Consider the following 18,449-nt stretch of genomic DNA (forward strand, 5'->3'; position numbering starts at 1 on the left):
CCAAAGGGAAAGAAGATAGAGCAAAAGAGTCGCCAACAAGTTTTTTTAAGAAGTTTTAAACCGTTCACGAGGTGAAGGTTACACCCCTTAACGATCAAAGAGATCGTCAACTCCATAAGGTCTTGAACCAAATAGGGTTCGGGGATGAAGGTACAAATCCAACCTAAAAGAGATTGAACCTGCCCTAATAATAGGCCTCTACTTTATTCAGATCGTATTCATGTGCGCTTTCTGACTAACATGCAATCAATAGGATTAACCCTAAACCTATTTATCCATGTTGGTTGAATATTAATGCACAAATAAATCTATTATTGGCGATCACTTGAATTATAATCATATTAACCCTAAACAAGATTATTAATTATCTTATTAAGCGTGATTACAAGTACAAATTTCCTTTAAACATGCATAAAAGGTGTGATCAAGCAATAACAATAAATATCAAGCAACATAATAAATAATAAATTAACAATTATAAAAATAATTATAATATTCATGTTAAAGCATAATAATAGCAAGATCTTAGGCATGATACTAACAAGATTAATAACAAACCCTAGCATGTCACTAAACAATAAAAATCAAAGCTTTAACCCTAACATGATACTAACAATCATAAATATTAGGAAGAACATAGGAGGCATCATAACAATCATACTTAATATTAAAGTTACCCTAGACATGATACTAGGAATTTATTGTTGTCACCCTAAACATCAAATTAAGAAAAACATCCTAACATGATACTAAGAATCAAAATAACAACTTAAGCATGATTTCTACATCATAATAACAATAAAACAATTAAAGTACTTACTTGGATGCCTCGTACCTCTTTCTAATAACAAAATACACGCGTTAGTAAATTCAAGGAAAATAATAAACAACAATTAAATTAAATAATTGAAAGAGAGATTTGGGACCAAACCCTCAGAAATTAAACCTTTCACGTCGAGGGAGAAGACAACTTCGAATATGGCTAGGTGTATCTAAGTCTAATGTATGAGGAATTGTGTATTTGAGAAAAGGCTAGTTTAGAAAAGGAGAGAAAAAGAATAATCAAGAAAATCTTGATGAGAATTGGTGATTATTGATGAGAATTGATGATTTAAAACGGAGTTTTTAGAAGGCTATTTATAGAGAAAATCTGTCAAAAAGATAAAAAATCGAAATAGAGTTCTGACGCAAATAAAACTTGATTAGCGCCGACGCCGGCAATTGGCGCCAGACGCTAACATTAGCGTCAGGCGCCAAGCTTAGCGCCAGGCGCTAATGTTGGCGTTAGGCGCTAATCCTGTTTTTAACGCGTTTTCTAAAATCAAATATAATTTAACCGTACAGGAGGATAAAATCATATTTTCCTCAAAAAACGTTCTTTGATTCTGATTAAAACTCTAAAAGTCAATTTATCAATGCTAATTGAACTAGGAATGAAAAGAACTTTCTAGAAGAATCTAGAAGACTAAAACCATTCCTAATTGCATTAGGAATGATAAATCCATATTAGGCCCTTTTCTATATCATTGGGCCGCATATAAGGCTCAAACCAGGTCCAGTTCAGTAAATTGGCCATAACTTCCTCAATATTCATCGGAATTGGACTTATAATATATCGTTGGAAAGCTCTTTTCAAGCCCTATCCAACTACACTACTATTGGACCCATACCATGGACCAACCAAATTGGATTGACTATTTTCTTAAAATAGGTTTTCAAAAACAGAGAAAAGAGAAAAGAAATTAAAACTTTCCGCAACACTAAACTTTCCACACTTTCACTTTATTCGATTATGATTCGACGTGAAAGGGACTCATCACTGGGTTTGGTTTTCGGGAGACACAAATGGGTGTCTACAGTAGTAAAATTCCGTAAACAAAATTGTAATTAATTAACTTGAATATATAGTTATTCTAGATGAAACCCATGCGACGGTTTGTTTGAATTTTTTAAATAATTGTTTTAATATATATATTTATGTGCTAAAATTTGTTATATATTTAGATAAAATTCCTGATATCAAAAGATAATATTTTATATTTTTAATTATTCAAACTGGGAAATCTCATTCGCCAATTTTGCTTACGTGTCATTTAAATTATTTAATTCTAAAAGAAATTAATAATCTCGCAATTAATTGGCTATCACTAAAATTTATTATCCTATATGGCACGCTGAAAAAATTAAATCCTACTTGGCTTTCTAAAATCTTGGGAAAAAACTCCCCTTTATGTATATGTGTGTGTGTGTGTATATATATATATATGTATGAATGTATACATACATATATATATATATACATACATATATATATATATACATATATATATATATATATATATATATATATATTAGCTAGAGGTATTTGAAAAAAAATAAAATTAAGTAATATTTTAAAGTAATTTCTTTAACTTCTATTATATGAATCAATTTATTATAACTTTTTTTTTTTGGCAAAATCTAATAATACTCCATTTAAAAGATAGTTAAAAAGGAGTTGAAATGATTTTTTTTAAAGAAGTTGAAAGAGTTATTTAGGTAAATGTATATAGAATAATTATGGACACCAAATGAGAAGGAATATATATTTGTCATAAAGATAATATAAAAGACTTGGAATGATATTATCATAGAATCAAATATTAACAAAAAAAAAGGTCAAAAAGGGAAGGGGAGTTTTGGAGAAAAAACAACACCAAGATGTGACACGTATCACTCCCGATGTCTGTTTTAGTATTAAGGTTATGATTATAAATCTAGCAAAGTCTTTTTATTTTACTAGGGTGACTCACATCGCACGCACATAGCTAGCCATGTTCGGGATTCTCTTTGAATTTGGTTTTACTCCGTATGTCACAATATTAGTATTTGGTAATATTAATAAGGGAAAATATGTAAATAAAGTTTTTTAGGGATAGTATAAATGTTTGCACGATTCTTTAGAGTTCAATAAATTAAAGTGTCAACTAAGAGCAAATAACTAAACAAACAATTAAAAGGGTATAATTGTCTAATAAAAAAATTTATAAGAGTTATCCCAAACTTTTCAAAGGTAGGGAAGGTAAAAAAAAAAACTAAGCTACATGTGGTAAAAAAAAAAAAAAAACAAACAAACAAACACATGATTCACATACTTAAATTGGGGTATATATGTAAATAGACATTTTTAGGGATATATATTTGACATAACACTATTCATAACCACTAATATAATAAAACAGTATAATTGAGGAACAATAAAATATAATTTGTTAATCCATTCCACAATAATTGACATATTTGAACTTTCTTTACTATTTACATATTAACTTTGTCAAATGCGTTTATCACAAACTAAAAACATCTATATCATAAAATATGTTATTAAATACAGTTAGTAATAATATTAATTTTAATAATATGATTTTTTTTTTACTCCGTATATTTTTTTTTACTAATATTTAATTGTAAAAAAACACTTTAACAATCCCAACTATTGCCGATTTACCTACAATAATCCAAAATAAGGTTTATTTTTTAACAATCCTAACTATGCCCCCAGTTTTCCTCCAACAGTCCCAAAAACTGGTTACCTGCTAAAAGGGTAAATTTTTTTTTTTGTTTTTTAAATGCCACATGTCATCACATGATTGGCTTAATTTAAAAAAAAATTAAAAAAACAAAAGAAAAAAAAAGAGAAATCGAATCAACCAACCAAGCCAACCGCCGCCGTTCCCAGCCACCCACAGCCAATCGGAACCCGCCGACTAACGCCGTAACCTTCCGAAAATGGTCGTCGGCCCTCCATACCCTCGAAACACACACCCCTCGATCGACCCTAACCCCCTAAAACCACTCTCCTGTCTCCTCCCTTCCTACCCCTTTGCCGGAAAATCGATTCAAACAAAAAAAATTCAATCATTGCCGCTCCTCCTCCCTTCCTACACCCTCGAAACCGTCCATGGGGGAGAATTCGAAGGTTGGGGAAGGAAGGAAGGAGGGTCGTTTTTTATTCGAGGGTTTTAGTGGTTTGGGAGTGGAAGTTTTTAAAGGTCGAGTTCGGTGGTTTGGGAGTGGGAATGGGCTGGCGAAGGTGGATTTTATGGTTGGGAAGGGCCGGCCGGCCATTTTCGAGGTTAAGGGGTGACAGCCGGCCATTTTTCGAGGGGCTAGAGGTTGGCCCTGGTGTTTTGCGGTGGCACAAGGGAAGGGGTGGTGGCTGTGAGGTTTTTTTGTTTTTTTTTTTTATTTTTCTTTAATTTTTTAATTTAGACCAATGACGTGATGACACGTGTATTGGTTACCTGTTACAACAAGTCATTGACTTAGTGTTGACCGGATGGGTATGTTGGAGGAAAACTGGGTGCATAGTTAGGATTGTTAAAAAAAAAACCTTAGTTGGGATTGTTGTAGGTAAATCGGCAATAGTTGCGATTATTAAAGTGTATTTTTCCTATTTAATTATGTGCTCCCTCCGTTTTGTAATAATAGTAATAGTAAGGAGGACACAAAGTTTTAGGAAGATTTTAGGGTGGGTACCAAAGAATGAATTTTATAGCAGTATTAGTAGTATAATGTATAGTTAAATTTCTGCAGATATATTTAATTGTATGTAAGAGAAGAAATACTAATAATACTACATCTGATTATTTTTATCTACAACATTGGAGTATTATTTGTGAGATATAAAATATTCCAATGTTGCAGATAAAAATAATATGAGGGAGTTTTTTTTTTTTTTTTTTTTTTTTTTTTTTTTTTTTTTTTTTTTTTAAAAAAAAAAAAAAAAAAGTAGAGTAAGTGGGGTAGGTAGGAGAGAGAAATAATAAAACACAAATATTTTAAAAAAACCCGGTGTACAGTATTTTACTGAATGGCGGCGGAAAGAAAAGGAAGGTTTTACTCACCCACCCAAGTTAAACATATTTCTCGCTCCTTCATTCTCATTTCCCACTTTCATATACTAGAACTTCTCTCCTCTTCATCTACTCAGACTTTCTCTTCTATTCTTTTTGGGTGATTCAAGTTTTTTCTGCCTTCCATTTATTATATCCCTTCGATTTTCAAGTTTATTGTCTTAATTACTTTATGGTTTTTTTTTCTCGGCTTCTAATTATAATGGTAAGTTTTTTTTTTTTTTTTTTTTTTTTTTTTTTTTTTTTTTTTGGAGAAGATAATTGCTCTTTGTACTTTTCAAACAAAGGAATCGATGTTATACGAAGTACCAGTATAATTTCTGAAGTTGTGATGTAACTTTATTTTATTTTATCTTTTTAATTTTATTTAATTTTATCTTTTTTTGTTTGTTTTGTTGATTTTTCAATTTTTTGTCAACTTTTGGTAGATTATGGGTAACTTCTGTAAATATAAGAGTAATGTTTTATGAGTGAAGATATAATGGGTAACTTTTTTTATTTTAAAAGGGTAACTTTTATTAGAATAAAGGGTAACTTTAGTGGATCATATACCCTTTATGTGTTCATTTTGTGCAAGTCATGGCAGTTTTGATGTACAACTGTTTTTGGGTAATACACGTAGTTGATTTCATTAAATATTCGGTATTTCACATGAAATTGATAATTAAATAGTTTACTATTTGCAAATTTGTGAAATCATTTGAAATGTGGCAAAGTAATGTGATTATATTCATTTTGATGGAGCTAGTTTTGTACTGCAATTACTGTGTTGCTAATGTAAATGCAATGACAAGGATGCAACCCGCCAACAATGGATATGGCGGGGACGTTGGCAGATATTAGTGCGTTTTTGTAAAATATGGTTCACTTTTGTGGAAAAAAAAGGGTCACTTTTGTGAAAAAAAAAGGTCACTTTTGTGAGAAAAAGGGTCACTTTGTGAAATATGGGTCATTTTTGTAAAAAAAAAAGGGTCACTTTTATAAGAAAAAAGAGTCACTTTTCGCAAAATATTTGTTGTACAATAAAATTATTGTAAACCGGGGCATGCAAAAGTTTTTGATAATAAAATTGTTGTGGCTTATTATCAAATAAAGAAGCGGCAAATACAAGTTCATGCCCCAGATTTGCGAAATTCGTTTATCTGATGGCATGAATTGTAAATAACATGCAAATGCGTGCCCCTTAGTTCAAGTTTTTTGACAGCTCACCACAACTTGCATTAGCTCTATTAGATTGAACTTTGGACGCCAAATTTACGCCAAGTAGAACAGCCGTTTGTTGCCCTACAACGATTGTTAACAATGGTTAGTTACTGTATACTACACTGTAGCAAATTCCAAAATGACATGCATTATTGCCTTGTATTGGTGAGCTAAGCCCATCAATAAGAGAATGGAAATGGTATTGCCCTCTGTAGCGATTATTAAGAAGTGATGCAAAAATTACAAAACAAATGAAAAAGGAAAGTTTGTAATTATTATAAAACAGATGAATAACGAAAATATTGCGATTATTAAGAAACGGAGGGAATGTAATTAAGATTAGATTATAACATACATTGGCATGTTTACTAATTAAGTTTGATTGTGTGTTAATTATTCCCCCCGTCCCCGAAAATAAAAATGATGCATTAAAAAAATAAAACGAACGGATAAACAATGAAAATTATGACCCCAATGATTAAATTCAATGTGTACGTAGATTTCTCTCATGAATAGGACCCTAACCTCTTCTTCCAAATTGGAAAATATGCCCCTGATTATAACATTCCCTTGGCCTACTGTTTTTTGCTTCTATTGGAGACCATCTAGAAAAGGAGAAACTCCAAGAGTCCACGGTTTTTTCACACATGAACACCCCTGTGGCCCGGTGGCATATGTCCTCAAGTCAATCAAATGGCTTTGTGCTGAATTATTATTCTTTTTTTTTTTTTGGCAGCCAATAAACAAAAGAGTTAAAGGTTATTAGCAAGGGTAGCAAGGGTGTGGGCATCTTTGTTGAAGAATAAACCTCTCAAGTGTCACCACATGTAAGTGTCCCACATTGGTTGAAGAAGAGAGAGTTAAACACTTTATAAGGCTAAGGGGTTACTCCTCCTATTGCCATATGGTTTTGGGATGGAACCTCCTTGGACTTGTGAAGTTGACTCTCTCTCTTAGTTTGCGGGTGCGGCCCAGACCCGCGTTTGACATGGTATCAGAGCCAGTCCCACGATATGGGACCTTAAATGGCTAAAGTTCACTGGGCCAAGAGTAGGTCCGTGTGAGGGGGAGTGAAGAAGCACTCTAGCCCGAAAAATCCCACATTGGTTGAAGAAGTACAAAACTGGAACTTAGAAGCAAGTGAAGATATTTCCGTAATTATTGGTTTGACCATTGCTGGGGCTAATTAGGGATGTTGTAGCAGTCGAATCACCTTTTGATTGTTATAATTTCCACCCTTACATTAATATTCATCATGCAAAACACTAGCAACTAGCACTCTTTATGCCCCAAAGTGTTGGACAGGTCCCTTAAGTTGGATGTGCCATCCAACTACTGCACTAAATCCTCTATCCTTTCTTGCGTTCTTCCACGATGCGTCCCCTTGGAGTAGCAGTAGAGTAGGGGAGGCAAGGCTGCCCCATCTCCAAATCCAGCACCTGTACTTTATATCTCTCATGTTTTTACATTCTCTGTTCTCCTTCATATTAGCTATATATGCTCCACCTAATTTGTACTAGCAAGCTAGCTTGCTTTAGGATTCCTAGTGGGTTAACCGCAACACCCTTCATTCGAATTTGATTTCTATGTAACCAAATAGACCACAATGTAGCAAAATAATCCACCACACCAGCTCACTAAGTCCTATCTTGTTGAAGCAGAGCTGTAGGTAGTGCCATTATCCACTCTTTAATTGGTTTCCCTTCGAACAGTCTAGTATTTAGGCTCAAGGGTGACGCCGCCCAAATTCTAACTAAGATGGCACAATCTCTAAAAAGATGATGTTGTGATTCCTGAGCAACTCCGATCCACATAGTGTACATTGCTGAGGCACCTCTATACCTCGCTTTCTTAAATTGTCAGTGGCTGCAATCGCGTTATGCATTAGTTTCCATATAAACACTTTCCATTTTGTGCTGAATTCTTTAATGCTCAACATTTGCCCTTTCCAATTGACTCATATGCAAAACTCATTTCCTCTTATAAACTACGGTATCTTATATTATATAATGGATGCTTCCTTCAATCCCAATAACCTGGAGGTGGGCATTAGAGGTATTTACTACACTTCTTGTATGGAGTGGAAAGAGGGTTTCCTGTTGAAGTGCACTGTCAAAGATGCCGGTTGAAGTGCACTGTCAAAGATGCAAGCTTTGCTAAATTTTTTCTATTCTCTTGGCTGCATCGTGGACAAGATCAAAACAATGAAGTGATGTGACTATTTTTTCTAATTCAATATCACTAGAATCCAGAAAACTAGAGACATGTTTTAACATGTCATTCGTTTGCACGGATTTCATTCCAATGATTGAGATGAAGAACATTTCGTGTCTCCCAAGAGAGTTGGTGGAGCATGCTCATCTCCTGACACAAAGAGCCGGACATGTGTATGGAGGAAGTGAAATTAAATGTTGTGGAATTTGGCAGCCAACCCCTATCCTAGTAAGTAGTAACAGTATCTCTAGCATGGGCAATCTAATTATTAACTTGTCATTCAAATCTCTTTTGTTTATGTGTAACTTCTAAAGGGCTACTTAGGTCCGGTTTACTTCACCTGAAAAAAAAATTATATTCAGTAAAAATAGTTTCACTTTAGCAAAATATAACTTCAGTTCTATAAAAATAAGTTCAGTTCAGTTGTAAAAAAAATTTCAATTAAGTAAAAATAAGTAACTTTAAAGAGGAAATATAACATAAAATCAGTAAAAATAATTTTTGTTCAGCAAAAATAAGGTGAAGTGAACGGAACCTTACTTCTCCAAGTTCTTATTGTACTGGTACAGTGATACTGTTTTATTTTAGCCTCCTCTATGAGGCCTAATTAATCTATCTTACTTTTTCAACCATAAACAAAAGTACCTTAGTTTTCTAGAATGTAAGCCTCTAAGGAAATAAGTCTTAATGAAGGGTTAAAAAAGTGGATTGCTAAACACCGCCAACAAAAATAATCACCACTGCCAACATTTGGTATGAATGGACAATCGTACCCTTACTAAATCACCGTCCCTTCATCCTCCAACAACCCACAACCCCTTCCAATCGGCGACTCACAACCCTTTACCGACGACCCACCACACCCCCCTCTATGACAACCCACCACCTTCCCTGGCCGATAGAAAGGTGGTGTTTTTTTTTTTTTTTTTTTAATTTTTTTCAATTTTTTATTTCAAGCAACCGTGGATTGTAACCAGTTTTGGGCTCCGATTACCACGCACGACAACCTATTTTGGGCTCCGATTACCGTGCACCTTAACCGATTATATGGTAATCGGAGCCCAAAACCGGTTACCATGCACGGTAATCGGTTTAGGGCTCCGGTTACACAGTAACCGATTTTGGGCTCCGGTTACTACACCACGGTAATTGATTTTTGGACTCTGGTTACTGCGATTGTCTGAAATATAGAAAATAAAAAAAAGAGGGAAGGTGGTGGGTCGTCGGTCAGGGTGGCGGCGGCGGTGATCGCCGCCGATCAGTGTGGTGGTGGTGTTAGTAATCAATTAGGATGGTGGTATCAAGGTGTTGTGATTGGTGGCAAGAGGAAAGATAAAAGTGAAGTATTAAGGGCATAGTTGTCCATTTACACTAAATATTGATAATTTTGATATTTTGGATGGCGGTATTTAACACCCCATTAAGAAAATGTAGTCGGGGGAAAAGATCCTTAGTTCAATAGTTCTAGCTTAATTCAAGCTTTTAAAAAGGATATAAGTAGGCATTCAAAACGATAAAAGAAGCGCCAAACACAAAAGTGGAAGCAAAGAAGCAAGCTCGCAACAATGGCGGCAACTGATTCTCAGAAACAACTGCTTACTTTGATTCGCGATTTTGCTGCTGAAAAATCTCATGGAGGTTTATCTCTCTCTTTTTTCTTTGATTGTTCGTGATTTGACCAATTTTCCTTCCAAAAACTCGATTCAATTCGTTTCGCAGAGAGAAGAGTCTTCAGCTTGAAGAAGCGGATCAAGGAGCTTGAATCAGAGCTGAATTCAGAAAATGCAGAGCTTGAAAATGGTAAGAGATTCAAGGAAGCAACCGATCAAGAGCTCAAAGGTTTTGAGGTCGAATTTTCGATGAACGAAGCTTCAAAGCAAACCCTAGAGGTATATTCAATTTCTCGATTATCAGTATTTTTGAAATTATTACTATTTCTCAGAGATTTTCATTTGATTTTGAGACTTTGAATCTCGTTATGTGTTTATTTGATATTTTAGGCAAGAATTGCTTCGATTCAGGATGAAATTTCGAAAGTAGGATCTGATGTTGATGTTCTTAAGGTAATTTATTGACGATTTTTTGGATTAAATTTGAAATTTCCGCCAATTTTCTGATTTTGATGGTGTTGATTGTATGTGAACTTCGGTTTGGATATCGTTGCGAAGAATGAAGAAGCAGCTCTTAGGTATTATTAACCTTTATCAATTTTTTTGTTCAAATTCTTTCGTAAATGAATGATAAATTCGCTATATTTTGGAATTAGGTTTTCTTCTGATAATTAATTATTTTTATGAATTTGCTATTGTTTGTATAGAGATGAATTTATCGGCCAAATGCTCAACTTCAAGACTGAGATAAGGTTTGTCCTGAATATACAAGTCTTATATTAGTGCAAATCACTAAATATTCATACTAAAAATAAGTAAGCAGAAGAGATTGATAATTAACTAACCGCAATTTTGTTATATGACGAGTGTTCTTATTCGAGGTTGTCGGATTTGTAATATGCATGTGACGATGTGATATACCTACTGCAGAAAATTTCAGGAGTTTTCCCGTCCCAATCAGCAGCCAACTAGTTGCCTGAGAACTTCATCAGGTAATCGTAAATTTCATTTTTCGATGTCCTATGACCTATACTGATGATGAAGCTCATGGATCAGACTTCAAATCCTATGTACATGACAGTATATTGGCTCTAGCATATCAAAATTACTCTCCGAGTCTGGTGCTTGCAATTGGTATTGATTGTTCTCTAGTGACTAAAATGTTGCTTTGATTTTGTTGGACTAGTTAGTTGCTTGAGCTTCTTGTCAGGTAGTTGGTCTATCCTGTCCTGGTTAGGAGCATATATAGAGGCATTAGGTTGATGTTCTATGGCTTCCATACAAGAAAATCGTGTCATGAGTTTTGATCATGCGCTCTACGAGCAGATTTTAATTATGGCATGTAGAATGGACATAGGAGCTATTAACTCAAATGTATTTTTTAGTTTTTCCGCAAAATGAGGAGATGCCAAACGTGAAATGTGATCAAGTAATCAAAACTCATATAATTGGTTGCTAAATCTTATTGGAAAAAGGATCCAGAAGCTATTTACATTCTGAAGACCTTTTCCCAGCCTAACCACTTGTTGCATGATATTACCGTGATAAATATTACTTGGAGCAACATTTAAACTTCTATCTCATCAAGATTCAGGGTCATGTGCCTCAAGGCTGGTATGTCAGCTTTGGCAAAATGACTCATTTTTGGGTCCTTTGTGGGCAACTGATTTATGTAGTCTTCCCTATGTCAAAAAATTAGTTGTGCCCGGCCTTGCCAACATTGGGCCAAATGCCTTGCAAGCTTATAGCATTGAGTACCATGAAATTGCACGCACTTAGTCTTCTCAAATCTTATGACCAAAGTTGGCTTGCAATATGTATTTGGGATAAGAAGTAACACCAGGTCAACATCACCACCACCCTAAATGGACTTCATGAAAATTGGGCTATGAAGTCAAATTGGCTCCTTTTTTTTTTTTTTTTTGGGCTTGGCCTTTCATTGAAATGGTCCCGAGATTAATAACCTTTGTTTTTCATTTAATTCATTAAATTGATTGACTACTTCTACTTATGTTTTATGTTTTTTCTTAAAAATTCCTCGTTAAGGATTTGCTGCTATATCTTCATCAGTTAGATTTTGATTAGGCCTAAATACATGAATAAGAAAAAATATACTATGCTGTCATGGGATCATGTCACAGCATTATGCTTGAATGATTTGTTTGTGAATCAACTGACTAGAATTCTTGATAGAGACTCCTTGTGTGACTTTTCAAATTAAATGATGCATCTGAGAAGTATACCTTGAATCAGTCCTCAATAAAGTCCATTTCCTGTATGCCTACACGGCTATATTAACTGAAATGTGCTCTTGTATTTCCATTCATGTTGGTTAGCTAAAACGACAAGGGAACAAAATGTACTTGAATTTACTTGTATGCATTGCGGTTTATTTGACTCGACCCTGCCCAGCGAGGTAAAATACTTTGCATTTACTGAATGTGATCATGCAGACAGTGGAGATGCAGAATTGATTGATCTTGAGAAGAAGGTCTCTTTCACAGTTGCTCAGACTGCAACAGAAAAAGAAGAACGTGAAAGGGAACAGAATCTACATAAGCAGGTACATCTCATATATTGGAGATGTCTGCTAGAAGTTAAATCTCATTGCAAACTTGTCATTTACTATTATTAGGATTTCTTAAAATGGAACTTCTCCAAGCTAAACCACAATGTTTGTCAGTTGTAGATTATATATTATTGGGAAGTTTCTGTGACTGATTGATAGTGTGCTTCTGGAACTCTGCAGCTGCAGCAAGATGTTGTTGACTTAAGAAAGAGACTGGAGCTGATTGGGACAATTATGAAGGACATCAAGGAGTTACAGAACTTAACAAAATATCCTTATTGACTGTTTATATACGTGTTTTTATTACAGCAGTCATATGAAAAACAACAAAAAGGACATTGTCATTTGTTAAGTTTAAAAGGATCTGCTAATTTTCTTCCCATAACATCTGCACTGGAATTCATTGCTAGCTATTGGTACATAAATTTTAGGATGCATTGCCAACTTTTCTATATTTCAGAATGGCATACATCATTAGAAATGCATACAACCTTTGCATGCATTGGTTTTAGTAGTTATCCTATATCTTATTGGCTATTGCTATGCGGAATAAACCACTTGTTGACATAGACTATAAAAAAAAAAAAATCACTTACACTAAGATACTTGTTGAGAGGTTAATTTCTTGATAATCTTATAAATTTCTCTATTTTTTTTAGCAAAGGTCCAAAAAGGATAAATTCCTGTTATTACTAGTGTATCTGTATAAATTCTTGCTTAAAATAACTATACATGTCATGTTGTCTTTGACTGGATACAAGCAGACTTCTAATGTGGAGGAGAAATGTGCTCTCTTCAGTGAGGAGTTGCAAAGGAAGTGTATTTGTCCTACTTGTCATCTTGATAATTCAGAAGCCTTGGCAGAACTACTTCAGGCAATGGAGCTAAGTTGATTTCCTGTAAGCATTGCATATGGTTTTGCCCTTTATTCATGTTGATAATTGATTAACGTATCTCATTCCATAATAGTCTAAGTCACAGATTTTGAGATACATTGAATGTGAAAACCATTTAATTACCCATCAGTTGGATATACAAGTAAGATACGATGTTGTAAAGAAGTGAGAAAAGTTGCATATGTACACTGTAGAGCAGCCTGTTTGTTACTTCAATTTGTATCCTTCTATTTTTTGCAAGCACTTTTGTGTAAATGATCAATGTATACACAAAACTCTGGTGCCTTTTCCCCTCAGTTTTGCATGAATGGCTTTTGTCACATTGTTTTGTGTACTTTGTGTTTTTATCTTCTGCTAAAAGAAAAGAGGGGAAAAGCGGAGAAAAATTACAACTGATGTCCAAGCATCCCCTCTCCACTTCTATCACCTATTTGGTGCTTAAGAAGAGAAGATGAAAGAATAAAAATTGTATGGGGCTATAAACATGAATATTGATATGGAAGAGAGATGTGTGGTAGTTATTTTCACCTATAGAACCCTGGTAAGCTGTAGCAATGTGCCATGTGAAACACCAGCTTAATACTATGATCTATTTTGAGTATTATCTACTGTCTCACGTGCTGATTCTTCTGTTTCTGCCTTGATCAGTGATAATAACGTACGTTTAGGGGTGGTGGATTGGCCCTGTAATAATAGAATAAATTTAGCATTAGTGAGGTTATAATTTATTATTTATAATTTATAAACTGATTGAATCTGGTCAAACATCAGTAAAGATGATTAGTGATTTCATAGATTGACCCTTAGACAAAAAAACCTTCAAGAGTAACTCCCCTGCACAGCCTTTTAATTGCTACATCAGGTAATGAAAATATATTTCACTTTAGGAAACTTACTTGAGGTGTATCAAATCTAGAGAGATTCATTGAAGTAAGAAACTTGCTTAGTGCAACCGTCTTTGAATTAGCAGGTCCCAGGACATCTACTTCTGTGGTAAAAAGGGCAGAGACCGGCCTATGGTCAGAGAATTTACTTTCTCCACGAACATAATTAAGTTGTTGTATCCCTTTCCCGAACCACATAATCCTGTCACACCTGAAATCACATCAATTCTCCTTAGTTCCATTTTCAAATTTATTGAGGTCTTAGTGTAGATTTATCTAAAGCTTCTGAGGTCTATAGAGTCTCTATAAGATTACTCATAAGTCATAACTTGCAAGCGTTAGATAAAGTCCATTGCTACATGCAGTATTCCATGACATAATAATCATACTGTATCATTCATACTGATAAGCACTAAACATCAATTAATAAGTTTTACTGAACTATGACTATACCATGCTGGGGTTCTTCTCTTTTCTCCTGTATTTGGATTGAAGGGGGCATGCTTATCTCCTGTGTATCGATTGCCAAGCTCTACAGAGTACTTGTATGTTGGTGCAAACTCAATATCTCCTTCTTTCCATCCTTGGAATACTCCTCGTTGTTGTTCCTTCTTAAGCTGGTCAAACTTCTGCAGTTCTTTCCACTTCTTCTTTCTTATTAACTCCCTGGCCTTGTCATCGTCCATGCATAGTCGGTAGTTCAGGTCCCCAAACCAAAATATTCGGCTGTTTCACAACTTACACAGTATGATTATAGCAGAAATGACAAAAATAATACAGTATATAACTAACTCATAAGTCATGATTTTTTCCTTGAGGTACTATTCTAAAGTACAAATACTGCTCTATTAGAAATTGTCTTTTCGTTAGTCTTAAGTCTTGATGCATTCAGCTAAGGCTGTGATCATCTTGTCCTCCTTGTAGGGCCTGTATATCCTGTTCATGCCAAAATTCCATCCAGTATTCATGTTGGCATAAATATCTGTGAAATCTTCCTATTTTCTTGGTTTTTTCAGCACCGGCTGCTAGGTTAGTCAGAATAACTCGAGATACTGAATTCAGGCAGGTGCTATTACTCCAGAACTTTAATTACCATCAAACTAAATTAAGCATGCATACAATTATATGAAATTGGTGTTGTTCTATAGTGTTGTGACTACTGTCTCTGAGAAACCATATTGAAAGACCTTAGCCATGTTATCAATATCATGGGGCCTGTGATCGATTCTTGTTGGTGATTTATCAAGTTTTCTTGTATGGCAGGTTTTCTACCAATTCAAACACAAACTTCATGAAATTGTGCTTCTGTCACCAAGAAATAATGATGGGATACTTGTTGGGGTGTGTGCGTGGGGGGTGGGGGTGGGGGGGGGGGGGGGGGGTGGGGGATGGCTGGTGGTGAGGACCATGAGGTATAAAATGCTTACTCGTGTCCGGATATGGTGGGAGGAAGAGGATCATCAAACTCTTGAGGAAGTCGAGGGAAGGCTGTTCGCTTAAAGATCTCCCCTACCTGTTGATTTCTTCGCAATTCATCCCCTTTCTTCTGGCCAGAAGCCAAATGAGCAGTAATGAAGCAAAAACTAGTTCCATCTATTGACATGCTGACTGAGACAGCACCTTTGTTTCCCAGGCAACCCATTATACCACAAGCAACTGGAAACGCCTTCACATTTGAAACTCGGTACTTCCTTATAATATCCCTTTTCATCCATACACTTATGAAGATTCCCACCATCTTCTTGCTGGCCATCAGTTTATATGCAGGATTTCCTCCCTGCTCCCCACCATGTAGAGTTTTCATTCTTTCTCTCTGCGGAGTTGTGCTCCTTCTAAATCTTGATTGTCCTCTAGAATTCGAAGGTTTGGCATACTCGTAGTCATCACTAATTATTGGAGAATTCATCGTAGGTGTCAACCAAACACACCCAACTTTGTTGTTGAGAGTTTTTCCTATCAACAGGTTCCATTTTCTCGCGTCTGTATAATCTTCCAGTCCAATTACTGTCATTGTTTTAAGAGGGACAACCTCTTGAAACCTGTAGAAACAAGTTCAGTTCATTCAAGGCTTCTATTTGGATCATGATATGCAATATGCTTCAAAATGTTACCTACCCAAGAACGTAGATGTCCACTGAGTTCTTTAAATTTAGCCATTCATCCAAATCTGCAGCTAGGCTTCCTACTGGTGATTTTCCGCCGACATTCCATGTCCCCACGAAAACTCTGGTCCAAACATGTCAACCACACATCACCATTACAATGATAAAATCTAAAAATAACATTTATGGACTGTTTGGTAGGCGGTAATGAATGTTACAGAACATCTTATTTTAGATGATAGGTTCTTTCCCAATGTTCATTATGATGCAATTTCTTTACAAAACAAGAACTTGTCTTAACAGAGTGTTATAGATGGTCAATGAAACGAAATGGCCTGAATGAATTACCTTAGCTCATGGGTTAATCCTGACGATTTGATATCTCTAGATGTGACAAAACTATGGCTCTGGTATTCCTCAGGTTCACTATCTGCAAGAAACTCAGCATTATCAATAACAGATTATGCAGAAGCAGACAGTCTGAAGATGATTACAATCAAAGTAACAACATGAAAACAGCATTGAACAAATGCAGAAGATAAACTTCTTTTCAATGGAGAAAGGGGGGGGGGGGGGGGTAAGAGAGGGAAAGTTGCAGTTTCACACCTGAAACTTCAGCAGGGCTAGACGGCTCGGATTTCTTGGCTTTCTTCCTGAGCCATTTCTGAGACCTGCCAGATGACGACCTTAACAATTCACTTCCCATTGCTTGACGAGAAGGCGCTGTCGTCCATGCAACAATTTGAACGCCTTACAGTAAGCCTTCTGACTTTTAAATTTCAGGTTTATTTTTTTTCTTTCAGAGATTCAGGTGAATGTGGTAAGCTTCCTTGTTCTGTATTTTTTACCAAATTTTGGGCAAAATTTTTGTAAAAATGGAAGAAATTGTATTTTCTTGCAAGCAAGAAAATTTCAATAATCAGATTGTGAATGATTAAACAAATCACGTACTGAGCTGGCTTATGATAGACGTGATAAGCTTAATAGATCATATGCTAATTATAGGTTAAGCATTAAAAAGGTCAAAGTAGGTTTTTTATTGGTTGAATATATATATAAAGGTTGATATTACATATAATATTAGTCCACTTTTCCATGTTATTGTCAATGTAATTCTATGATTTTTCAAGCTATTTAATCTATGAAACAGGTATATTAGTTAAGGCCTTATAAATCATAAATCATAAGAATTAGTTGTGACCCTTTCAAGTCCCCAGCTTTGTTTATTACTGTGCAGCCTCATGGTGGTTGTCACGTATTGTCTGCCTTGCTGTTCCTATTTCATCCTCTTTCATTTTCGGGTTAACATCAGTTGTCATTTTTGTTTTGAGTGAATTTCTCTTGGAGAGCCGGAGAGCTCCCTTGTGAAAACTCGGAACATTTCTATTATGCACCCAAGTCTACCTAGAAATGTATACATCGTCCAAGACCCAAGTTACTTCATATTGCGTTGAATATTATTTTGTACATTTCCAATAGTGGTATCCATCTTTATACATCAATTGTCAATTTTTTTTTGGAGTGAGCCTTCTAAGACAGGTCCTTTTTGAATACCAAACAAATTTTTCATTCACTAAAGTTTACTCAGAATTGTGTGAATCTAAAGCCCAACTTGTAATTAATTGATGGGTATCCACTATTATCCTATACATAATACATCACTAAGAGTGACTTGTATCCACCTACAATTATCTACGGTATACATGTTACAATGTTTGTAAAAGTTGTCTTAATCTCATTATTACATTGAACTCACTCCATTAGAATTAATAATTACATTTCTCATACATCTTGTAATTAAAGACTAGACACAATTTTACTATCCCCTCGAAAAAAAAGACACAATTTTAATACTCCCTACGTCCCTTAATACAATGCCTCTTTTGAGCATTTACTCCTCACATAATAAAGAGAAATAGGCATTGTATTAATAGACGGAGGGAGTATATTTCCTTTATGATTATTTAGGATAAGTTGAGAAAGTCATTTTATAAACTCTTACTAAATTAGAAAAATAAACGCGTAAACTTTTATTAAAGATGACAATGTAAAAAAAGAACATTAGAAAATCCTCAT

The 18,449-nt window shown here is 35.0% G+C and overlaps 2 protein-coding genes across 3 annotated transcripts; one reads left to right on the forward strand and one right to left on the reverse strand.

The window, feature by feature from the left end:
- Positions 1-9,810: 9,810 nt before the first annotated feature.
- On the forward strand, positions 9,811-14,476 carry LOC145555794 (uncharacterized). The gene is made up of 10 exons (XM_081617516.1): positions 9,811-9,950; positions 10,032-10,201; positions 10,313-10,375; positions 10,481-10,500; positions 10,630-10,674; positions 10,853-10,914; positions 12,376-12,485; positions 12,672-12,758; positions 13,250-13,390; positions 14,358-14,476. Exons 1-9 carry the CDS (start codon positions 9,878-9,880, stop codon positions 13,382-13,384), a joined length of 765 nt encoding a protein of 254 aa, XP_081473642.1. The 5' UTR covers positions 9,811-9,877; the 3' UTR covers positions 13,385-13,390; positions 14,358-14,476.
- LOC145555793 (type I inositol polyphosphate 5-phosphatase 8-like) lies at positions 13,629-17,471 on the reverse strand. 2 transcript variants are annotated; one of them, XR_014091559.1, is made up of 8 exons: positions 16,980-17,471; positions 16,722-16,803; positions 16,387-16,497; positions 15,699-16,310; positions 14,725-14,997; positions 14,284-14,482; positions 13,916-14,071; positions 13,629-13,738 (listed from the first exon to the last, which is right to left on the reverse strand). XR_014091559.1 is itself a non-coding variant. In XM_081617515.1 (7 exons), exons 1-7 carry the CDS (start codon positions 17,077-17,079, stop codon positions 13,970-13,972), a joined length of 1,479 nt encoding a protein of 492 aa, XP_081473641.1. In that variant the 5' UTR covers positions 17,080-17,471; the 3' UTR covers positions 13,629-13,969. The 2 variants fall into 2 exon arrangements, 1 of the variants encoding a protein (XP_081473641.1); XM_081617515.1 differs by having other exon boundaries at positions 13,629-14,071.
- Positions 17,472-18,449: the final 978 nt, after the last annotated feature.

Source organism: Chenopodium album, chromosome 8 (genome assembly GCF_948465745.1).
Source record: "Chenopodium album chromosome 8, dcCheAlbu1.1, whole genome shotgun sequence".
Classification (NCBI taxonomy): Eukaryota; Viridiplantae; Streptophyta; class Magnoliopsida; order Caryophyllales; family Amaranthaceae; genus Chenopodium; species Chenopodium album.